The sequence below is a fragment of the Staurois parvus genome, unplaced genomic scaffold, assembly GCF_062004578.1.
Source record: "Staurois parvus isolate SC_StPar_1 unplaced genomic scaffold, SC_StPar_1.0 ptg000635l, whole genome shotgun sequence".
NCBI lineage: Eukaryota > Metazoa > Chordata > Amphibia > Anura > Ranidae > Staurois > Staurois parvus.
Genome location: NW_028318431.1, coordinates 4,083,600 through 4,095,192, shown reverse-complemented (window position 1 = coordinate 4,095,192; position 11,593 = coordinate 4,083,600). Strand labels below are relative to the sequence as shown.

Sequence of the window (11,593 nt, the reverse complement as noted above, 5' to 3'; positions counted from 1 at the left end):
TCTATTCTATTCACTGAACTTCTTGAAACTTAGCACTGAAGGGGTTGATTCTGTATTCATAGGTTTGTAGAAGTTAGGATTAAGGTCTTTTTCTTAACTCTGTTCATGTTATAACATTTTTGCTGTGAAGAAGAGGCATGTGATTTCCGCTGAGTCAAATTCAGTTTTGAGAACTGCAAAAGTAAACCAAACATCTGTGATAATATCTTGTAGGCAGAGATACTGCCCAATAATCTTACAAAAACCTCTGGAAGAGCATGACATTGTGAATGGATTCATGGAATTTATTTACCAAAAAAATTAAACATATACAGCCTTAGTCTACATAATTAAAAAACAAATCTTTATTTCATGATGGAATAACCTTTGGATGGTAATATATTTTCCTCAAAAAGCATTTTATTCAAAAAAATCTGATTTAAATAAAAAAAAATCTGATTTAAAAAATCATTGATTTTTATCCACCCTGATTCAAACTGATCCATGATCCCAGGTATGCGATAAATAGGCCCAACACCGTAGTATGAGAAACATCCCCATATCATGATGCTTGCGTAACCATGCTTCACTGTCTTCACAGTGTACTGTGGCTTGAATTCAGTGTTTGGGGGTTGTCTGACAAACTGTTTCCGGCCACTAGACCCAAAAAGAACGATCTTACTTTCATCGGTCCACAAAATGTTGCGCCATTTCTCTTTAGGCCAGTCAATGTTCTCTTTAGCAAATTGTAACCTCTTCAGCACGTCTTTTTTTCAACAGTGGGACTTTGCTGGGGGTTTTTGCAGATAGCTTGGCTTCACATAGGCGTCTTCTAATTGTAACAGTACTCACAGGTAACTTTTAGACCTTCTTTGATCTTCCTGGAGCTGATTGTTGGCTGAGTCCTTGCCATTTTGGCTATTCTTCTATCCATTTGAATGGTAGTTTTTTGCTTTCTTCCACGTCTTTCAGGTTTTGGTTGCCATTTTAAAGCATTTGCGATCATTTTAGCTGAGCAGCCTATCGTTTTCTGCACTTCTCTATATGTTTTCCCCTCTCCAATCAACTTTTTAATCAAGGTATGCTGTTCTTCTGAACAATGTCTGGAACGACCCATTTTTCTCAGAATTTCAGAGAGAAATGCACTGTAACCAGCATGTACAACATTTGCTGCCTTCCTTCCTTAAATAAGGGCAATAATTGCCACCTGTTTTTCAAAGAATGAATGACCTCACTAATAGAACTCCACACTGCTATTATTTTGAACATGCCCCTTTCAATTAGTGTTTCAATTACACAGAATCAGCAGCATGCATGTCATGACTGTTGGGTCTGTTGGATTTCTATTACTCTACTACACCTGCTAGTAAATTATTTGCCATGTAGAAATATGATTTCTACCAAAAACAGTGATTGATCAGGTTAGTGATGTCTGACTGCTATTATTTTGAACACAACTGTATGTAGGTATTAAATGCTCTGGGTGACTAATAAGGCATGCATATGCAAGTAATATGAGTATTTCTCAACAGGACTATGTATATAGGCATTAGATATTCAAAATACAAGATGGGACATAGATTTACAGAAAATATGTATACAGGGACACATGACCCTGTACAGACAAACAAAAGGACCATATTAAAGACCCAGCATGGCGTAAATATGGCCATATAAATGCTCCCATCAATAACATTTTAATGTCTTCTGATTCCAGTTTCCTCTATATTTTATGCCGGCCTCCAAAGTCCAAAGATAAACCCAATTATCAAGGCCCAAAGATAAACTGCATGTGGGAACCAATTTGCACTCCTGGCTCCCTCTTAATACTAGCACCAGAGAACTTGTGTTCAAAGGCAAACCTTTATATTATGTGGACACGTTCAGGTAACTGATCGACCCCACCTTCTATACGAATGCCACCCATGGATTGTGCAGGGAAAGATGGTTCCTGTGTTTGCAGTTATACACAGTGCATATTCCAGGCTGTCTGTAAGAGAATTGGATAACAAGTGTGTGCTATGATGGGAAGAGGAGCTTTTGCTATTGCTGCTAGCTTCTGTATACTGAAGATCGGAATAGCCTGAACAGGAGGAGGGAGGGGGAGAGCAGCTGTGCTCTATTAAAGCGGACTCCCAGTCGCACTGTGAAAAAATAAAAGCAGCTGCAAAAACTGTAGCTGCTGACTTGTAAAAAACACCCGTCACGTGTCCCAGAAGACTACGGGGGGGTGGTTGATTGGACAACTTCCGCTTCTGATCACCTAGGCTATCGCAGCAGAAGTGGGAGCGGGTACCTGTCAATTTCGGGTACCCGCTCCCCAAAGGTGCCAATCCTTAATCGGGAGCGGGGGAGCGGTCTTTAATGCGGAACTTCCCCTTTTGGGTGGAGCTCCTCTTTAAGTTTGTGAGTGTGCAGACAGTCTAGACCAGCAATGGGCAAACTACGGCCCGGCGGACCTTTTAATCCGGCCCGCGGAGCTAGGCTCCTCTCACAGTCCGCCCTGAAGACCGGTGTAGCATGAAAATCTGTCTCCTATGAGGATCTGTCCCCCTCGACGTATCTGCGCATGTGCCGGAGATCGCCGATCGGCTGCTAATGCCTGAAACTGGCACATGCGCAGATACGTCAGGGGGGACAGATCCTCATAGGAGACAGATTTTCATGCTACACCGGAACGGCGCGGGAACACGGCGAGAGGAACGCGCGGAGCAAAGGTAAGTGAATTGACACAGAGGGGACTTGGGGACTTAATATGGGGGATGAATTAATATGGGGAATGAATTACTATGGGGGATGAATTACTATATGGGGGATGAATTACTATATGGGGGATGAATTACTATAGGGGGGATGAATTACTATATGGGGGATGAATTACTATGGGGGATGAATTACTATATGGGGGATGAATTACTATGGGGGATGAATTACTATATGGGGGATGAATTACTATATGGGGGATGAATTACTATGAGGGATGAATTACTATGGGGGATGAATTACTATGGAGGATGAATTACTATATGGGGGATGAATTACTATATGGGGGATGAATTACTATGGGGGATGAATTACTATGGGGGATGAATTACTATATGGGGGATGAATTACTACGGGGGATGAATTACTACGGGGGATTAATTACTACGGGGGATTAATTACTATGCTTACTATGGGGGAATATTACTATACTTACTATGGATGACACATACACATCATTCATCTACTCTTGGTCCGGCCCCCGGGTCCAATATATGAACCCATTGCAGCCCTCAAGTCAAAAAGTTTGCCCACCCCTGGTCTAGACCCAACATCAGTCAGGAGAGAAAAGGGGGTGGATCCTTACCAGATTGTCGACATGAAGATCCAGGAAAGACTATAGCCCCCCAAATGTATTTAGCTTAACTTTAACAGAAAAAAAATGCAGGAAAGATTTTAGATATAAGCAGCTCACATAGAATAGATTTGAGCTAAAAAGGAAACCCATACTTCTCTTTAAACAGCCTTGTTTAGCAGATATTTTTTTTTGTTTAGCAGCCTGTCTTCAGCCTTTACCCATCTTCGGCCAAAAGAAACGAAACAGGCAGCCATTAATCTCAGTTCCTCAAAAAAGTGAAGGCTTTAGTTTTGCTCCTGAGAGTTTTGAATTCTCCATGGCAACAGCAGATTCAGGTTGGACATATTTTCTTTCCTTTAAATACTATGTCTTTCACAAAGTGCTTTATAAAACCAAATTATCTAATGTTGTATGTTAAAATTGACCTAGACTGAGGCAACCTTATCCTCTAAGTACTTGTGCATATTAAAAAAATGTCGCCAGCCCTCCTTCCTAGCTTCCCACATACACAGAGACGGATTTCCTCCCCTCCTGCAAGTCTATACTTACCCCCTATGACAGTTGCCAACCTCCTAACATGCCCACAGCTCGACCAATAAAATTTAGTGCCATGCTGCTTGCAACTGCACTAATATCCTATAGATTTTTATGGGATGCTGCTCCAGCTATATGGGCACAACCCATTCAAGTCTATGGCAGGGCTTGATGGATCCATGGCGACCGGAAATCACGTTCCGGTGCCCGGGCTCCCACCAGCCCATCCACCGCTGACACCAGGCAACTCCTCAGGCAGCCGTCCACTGAGCTCCTCACCTTATCTTCTCCATGGACCTCATATCACATGCCTACCTTGCATGGGGGAGAAATGATTGGGCATACTGTCAGCCCCCCGCCTCTCCATTGGCTGGAGCTTCCTGCCCCCTTTTGACTCTCCCCCAAACGGGGGGGGAGCTGGGAACGGCGACTTCTCTGATTGGCTGGCTGAGAAGATGGCGAGGATGGCACACGGAGGAGCTGACAGTGAGCCCCAGTGGGCCCGGGAGCTGACTGAACTTTACTCCCCAGGTGAGCAGAGACACCCCAGGCGCCTGCCTTCCTGTGTTCTCTGCCTTCTCCCCTGCCAGGCACCCCCCCCCCCCTTCCCGCCTTAGTGATCTCCTTTGCACCCACCGGAGGGGAGGAAAATATGCCTAGAGCCACAGCCACTCCACCTCCCAGCATCGCCCCCCAACTCCGGCTCCCAGCTTCAGACACTTACTGGCTTGCAGCTGTTCCTGAGTCCCGCCGGCAAGGCAGTCTATGGGTAGGGGCATTAATATAAGGGGCGGGGGTGTCTTTTTGTTCTAATGGAGGTCTCTAAGGGGGAGGGGGATAATGCGCTAATGGGGTCTCTAAGGGGGGATGCTGACTGCTGCTGATCAGAACCCTCCCTTCATTAGATTAGAGTCCCTTTATATTAGCACCCCTCTTAGAGACCCCTCCCCCATTAGATCAGAGTCCCTTTATATTAGCACCCCCCCATTAGATCAGAGTTCCTTTATGTTAGCTCCCCCCATTAGATCAGAGTCCCTTTATATTAGCACCCCCCTTAGAGACCCTCCCTTCAGATTAGAGTCTCCTCATATTAGCACCCCCTTAGAGACCCCCCCCTTAGATTAGAAACTCTTCATATTAGCACCCCCCTTAGAGACCCCCTCAGTATATCGCAGTCCCCTTTTATCAGCACTCCCTTTAAAGATCAACGGTTGGTCTCACCGAAAATAAAGCCTTGCCAGTCAAAAAGAAACAGGCTCCTAACTTTTTTAGCTGGCTCCTAGATTCAAAGGAAATTTGTCAAGCCCTGGTCTATGAGGTGTTAGTGCTCAGGCAGCCCAGCACTAAATTTTTACAAACTGAGATGCAAACATAACGGAATATCCTAGCCATCAGAGAGTGTGCAGTTTCTAACAGAACACTAATAGGGCAATTTGCCTAACACACAGGGTAGTTTTCCTCTCTGAAAAAACAGGACACTTTCCCTGGACAGTCTCTATTTCTAATATGGCAGTTTCACTTGGTGAATAGTTTCTCTCTCTCACACACAGGGGCACTAACAGGATGGTCAATTTTTCTTTCTCTCTCAATGGTAAATTTAACAATATGGTAAAATCAATGCAACTTTGGCCTTTGTATTAACTGTAGTCAGCTCACCTTAGTTATGACATTGGATTCTGGTAAGATGACAGAATAAATACACATGCTTACCAATAATATGAAATTATTTACGTTTCCAATCAGATTCCATGTGGGGAAACAGAACTTCCCAGGTAGTCAATGCAGAAAAAAACGTAGACTATAGGTAAGAACATTAAATTATGTTTTGTGTTATAGCACTGTTATAGGGTAAAGGACAGTTGTGCTTCAATGCTCATTGTTTGTTGTAAGCTAAATTTATCAGTGCTGTAGATTGTTTCCTCATAACACATTTTGCAAATTCTGTTCATCGTTTCATTGGGGATACATTTTACATTTGAGTTTTTCATTGGTCTTTCATTTATGCACGTTTATTAGAATACATTTCTTTTTAAAATTAAGTATGTGCTTTTCCACTGAGTCTTTTATGAATATATCCATACACAAACTGTATAAATCAATAACTAACCACATTTGTCATGCACAATTATGCACTGGCTAATTCTTCTATATTTTGTACATTGGATACTTTTTAAGGTATGTTTTATTTACTGATCTACTAGAAAGTTTGCTGTTCTTAGTCTGACTTGATTTTACAACTTTTAAAGTATTGTCACATGTGCATGTAGATCTAGATTAGAGTTGTGGTACCCTGCTTGTTGATTTTGTGAATGACAAATTGAAGTAGAACACAAAACACAGTTATAATTTTATAGAATTGATTTAACATGCCTAGTTTTTTTTTATTAACAACTCATATATCTGTAAAGCATAATCTGGAGTTGGTCTTACAAGATCACATTGATTACATTTAGTTATTTTGACTAATGGCCTTTACATTTAATTGAATAAATACTGTTAGACTGCTTTATTTTTTATGTTTCTGGAGCACTGATGCTTTGCAAGTAGAATTGATCAATAGATAGGGTACTCTGACTAGATTAAGGCAACCATATTCTCATACATAAAGAATTTTTTTGTTCAGTAGTATCATATTTAAGCTGGGTTTCTGGCGTTGTGTTGCCTGATATACTTACAGTGGCCTGGCTGAGGTCTGAATCTGTTGGTATGTTAAAGACAGTGTTGTCTTTTTTTTATACGGGGATGGTGAGGAGTCTTGATATCCCTATTTGCATACAGCCATGGACTGTAAACTTCTTGACAATGTGACACACAGTGGACACAGGAGCATTAAGATTTCTGGAAATAGACTTGCTGCACTTTTCTTTTCTCCATTCTCCATGTGGCTTACAGAGACACACAACAGAAAGATTGAGTCACTTTTTCACCATTTTAACTGGCTGTCAGTGTGATTTCTATATTGTCAGCACCTGTTCATTATTACAGGTGAGTTTATTACAAATTACAGGAGCATCACGAACTTGGAATGCAATTATTTCTTACAATTTTGAGAAGATGACAATAATTTTGTCCTCTCCATTTTTGGGGTTTTGTGTAGAATGCGTCAGATTTGGCTTTTTGTTTCTCCACTTTTTTGTGTCATACTAATACTGTACAAACAAAAGAAATAAACATGAGAATACCTACATTTGCAACAATTTTCCTGGCAAAGTGGTGTATTGTCTGACTGAAATGCAGGGGTGCCAGTATTTTTGGTCAGGACTGTATCATAGTGACAGGGCAATAGGAATGTTTGAGGAAGTGTCAGAGCTCTACTACTATTTCAGCATTTGGACATGTTTGGAAAGATGCTGTGGCACCACTATTTACCATACTTCATACTCGCAGCAGTATGGCCCTCTTCCCTCCAGTTCCTCTTATTTATTTTTTTTCTTTAATTTAAATATTTATTTATTTTCAATATAATATACACATTTCTTCATCAGTTTCATATACAAAAAGATCATTTTCCAAAACCCTATTATTACTTTACAACCCCTAATTTTCTTCCCTCTGCCACCCCCGAACCCAGACCCAAACCCCCCCCCCCCCCCCTACAATGCCTCCATTTTCCCAATTAATAAACCCTCCCACTCTGCATACTTCTAATGACTTTTCCCTAAATAAATATACAAGAACTTCCTCCTAAGATATTACTTCGTAGATCTTGCTACAAAATCTTCCCATTTTCTCCACTTCTTAAAAAATAACCCCATCTTGTCTACTTGCATGTAGTATAATTTCTCCATCTTACATATCTGATTTGTTCTTTCTACCCAGTCCTCCTCTCTCGGTATCTCTGGTCTATGCCAAAACCTAGGAATCAGACCTTTAGCCGCATTCAAGTAATGCCATACACCGGAGTCTTTATATCTATTTACTGGTAGATCTGTACTATGTAATAGACACACCTCAGGGTTCAATCCTATTTTTATCCCAGTGATTATCGAAATTAATTGGACTATTTTCTCCCAGAAGGTTTGTATCCTTGGGCACTCCCACCATAGATGATATAAGGTACCTATTCTTCCACATCCCCTCCAACACTCTAAAACCTTTCCCCCATTCATCTTGTGTTCCACGTTTGGTGCAATGTGCCATCTCGATAAACATTTATAATTTACCTCCACCTCTCTCATGCTTATATTTTCGTGTATCAACCTATATATTTTCCCTTGTTTTTCCTCATCTATCTCTAGTTCTAAGTCTCTTTCCCATTTTGCTATATACAATGGCTTTGTGTGTGTAACTAACTCGGTGAGAATTTTATATACCTTAGCTGTGCCCCGTTTCCCATCTCCGCGTGCATCTAACAACCTCTCAAACGGATTCCAATCCCTTCTCATTCTCAAAGGTTTCGGAAGATTTTTAACAAAGAGTTTTAATTGGTGATATCTCCATTCATCTATTTTAATAAAAAGTTCTCTTTTATCTGTTTTCAAGTCCTTAAGTGTTCTCAGCTGCTGTCCATCCATTATATCTCTCAGTTGAATATCCTCTTTTTTGAACCATTTTCCTTTAACTCTCTTCCCTACCTGGGGGAAAAAAATCTGTGTTCCTAAGTGATATTAATTGTGAATTGAGATCCCATTTCATATATTTGTGCAAATTATCCCACACCTTAAAAACATTTACTGTGAAAACACTTGTGGAATCTTTTAAACCTCTATACTTTGCTGGGACCCATATATTTTTACTCAAGGTAGATCCGCTTAAATCATTTTCGATCTTAACCCACCTTTTTCCCTCTGGGTTATGTGTCCAATCGTACATTCTCGCTAAGATTACAGCTCTATAGTACCTCTTTATGTCTGGCATTCCCAATCCTCCCTTCTCCTTATTTCTACTCAGTAGGTCATATGATATTCTAGGTTTTTTATTTTTCCATATATATCTTGTTAACATCTTTTTTATTACTTTAAAGAATGCCTCCGGGATTTTAACTGGGACCATCTGAAATTTATATAAGATTTTAGGTACAATTACCATTTTTATCAGGTTTATACGCCCTATCCAAGACGGGTTACCTCTTCCCATTTTCCTTAATTCCTCCTTGATCTCATTTAAGAGTGGAATATAGTTTAACTTATATAAATTCGTATAAGAAGCAGATAATTTAACCCCTAAATACTTTATCTCTCTATTTTTCCATATAAAAGAGAATTCTTTTTGTATTTTTTCTTTTTCGCTACTTGGGAGATTAACATTTAAGATCTCAGTTTTTGATGGATTAATTTTCAGGTTTGCTAGCTCCCCATATTCCTTTAAGCTCTTCATTAAGTTGGGAAGTGTTATCCTCGGATTTCCCACATAAAACAGCAGGTCGTCAGCGAAAGCTGCCACTTTATGTTCTTCGCCTCCTATCTTCACCCCTGTTATATCTATATTCTTCCTAATTGTTGCCAGCAAAGGTTCCAGCGACAGAACATACAGCAATGGGGACAGTGGACATCCCTGTCTAGTTCCATTTGACATTCCTATAGTATCTGACTTCTCCCCATTAACCACTATAACCGCGGAAGGCTCTCTGTACAGCTTTTCTATCCACTCTCTCATTCTTGCTCCCACTCCTAAAGTCTCCAGGGTATCCATCATAAAGCTCCAGTTTACTCTACTCTATCAAATTCTTTTCCAGCATCAATCGAAAGCACCACTACTGGCGTTTTCCCCTTATTGGCCTTCTGGATAAGCAACAGAGATCTTAAACCGTTGTCTCTACCCTCTCTTCCTGGCACAAATCCCACCTGATCTGGCTGGATCCAATCTGGCATTAGATCTTTTAATCTATTTGCTAAGACCTTTGCATATAACTTTGTGTCGATGTTCAGAAGTGATATTGGTCTATAACTAGAGCATTGAGAAGCATCCTTCCCCCTCCTTTTGAATTAATACCACATGGGCCTGTAAAGATTCCCGTCTCATCTCCATCTCTCCTCCCAGGGCATTCATATATTCCTCCATTTTTGGTAGTAACAAGTCGCTATATTTTTTATAGTACCTCACTGTATAACCATCTGGGCCTGGACTTTTCCCCTTTATGGTACTTTTTAATGCACTTTTTATTTCTTCCTGTGTTATTTCCATCTCTAGGGAATTCAATAGATCCTCACTTAACTTCGGTAGTCCTGCGTTTTTAAGATACGCTCTTCTATTTTCTCTACTCTCTTTCCCACCTATATTGACTGGGTCTTGAGGGGCAATATTATACAACTTACTATAGTATTCTCTGAACACTCTAGTGATCTCTTTGGTAGAATAAACCATTTCTCCGTTAGGGGTCCTTATTTTTTCTACATAATTTCTATTTTTCTTTTCCCTCAAAGCTCTCATCAGGTATCTACCTGGCCTATCTGCCCATCTATATCTCTCACTAGCAACTTTATTAAAGATTCTTCTCTTCTCCTCCTCCATCAAAAACCCTAGTTCTTCTCTCTTTTTTACCATCTTCTGTCTTATCTCATCTGTTCTTTTAATTTTATGTATCTGCTCCAATTCACTTATTTCTCTTAACAGTCCAGTGAGTTTCTCTCTTCTTTCCCTTTTCTTTTTTGCCCCGATCGCAATCAGTATACCTCTTATATAGGCCTTATGGGTCTCCCACACTGTGACCACCGACACCTCCCCTGTCTCATTCTCCTGAAAAAATCTTTCGATTTCTACTCTAATTTTCCGGTCGACCTCGGGATCTAGAAGGAGGGCTTCATTCAACTTCCATCCTGTCCCTCCTGACAAACATCTCCCCCACCTCAGTTTCAATGTAACCGAAGCATGGTCAGAGATAGAAATCTCTTCAATTTCTATTTTGTCCACCCTATCTATGAGTTGGTGGTCAACTAATATGTAGTCTAGTCTGGAATACATCCCGTGGGCATTAGAAAAGTAAGTGTAATTTCTCTCTTTTCCATGTGTCACCCTCCAAATATCCACCAATTGACACTCATACAACACGCCCTTCAGATTTTTCTAAGCTCTACCTCCCTCTCTCTGCACAGATGAAGTCGTGTCCATTTGTGGGTCCATGCAAAAATTCAAATCCCCCGCCACTATCAGAAGACCCTCCTTAAATGCCATCAATTTTCTCAGAACTCCCTTCAGGTATACCTCCGGTCTCTTATTTGGGCAATAAATATTCACAATAGTACATTTCTGTTCTTGTAATCTACCCTTCAAAAATAGAAATCTCCCCTCCGGGTCTGTTACTCTATCTTCAGTCTCCCACCTTATATTCTTTGCAAACCCTATTGCTACACCCTTAGCTCTTTTAATCGGGGAATCAGAACAGAACCATGTTGGATAATTTCTTGAGTACAGCTTTACATTTGATTTAATTTCTAAGTGAGTCTCCTGCAGAAAAACCACTGAAGCCTCTCTGTGCTGTAACTCCTTGAAAACTTTAAACCTCTTCCCTGGGCAGTTCAAACCTTTTACATTATATGTTAAAAATCGCAAATTTTCCATCAGTCTTGTATCAATTTATTCTTATTCCCCGCTCTAGCATGCAGAGACTTAACCCTAAGGCCCCCCCTAACCCTCTTATCATATCCCTCCCCCCCGCTCCCCCTAATCACCCTCCCACTCTCACCCCTCCTACTCACTCCACCTCCCCCCGCCCCCCCCTATTTAGGCCTTCAAGCCGCCTATCAATCATTTGTGGTAATGAACCCACCTTTGATTTTTATACCTGGGGATTGAACTCCTCCC

At 40.8% G+C, this 11,593-nt stretch overlaps 1 protein-coding gene across 1 annotated transcript in view; it reads left to right on the top strand.

Moving 5' to 3' along the window:
* The first annotated feature begins 1,633 nt into the window (after positions 1 to 1,633).
* Positions 1,634 to 11,593, top strand: part of SPATA22 (spermatogenesis associated 22) — a 45,721-nt gene continuing 35,761 nt past the window's right edge. Inside the window, exons 1-4 of the mRNA XM_089693691.1 lie at positions 1,634 to 1,638; positions 1,697 to 1,866; positions 3,517 to 3,654; positions 5,597 to 5,657. Coding sequence (XP_089549817.1) covers positions 1,634 to 1,638; positions 1,697 to 1,866; positions 3,517 to 3,654; positions 5,597 to 5,657 — 374 coding nt within the window. The remainder of the gene's footprint in view (positions 1,639 to 1,696; positions 1,867 to 3,516; positions 3,655 to 5,596; positions 5,658 to 11,593) is intronic.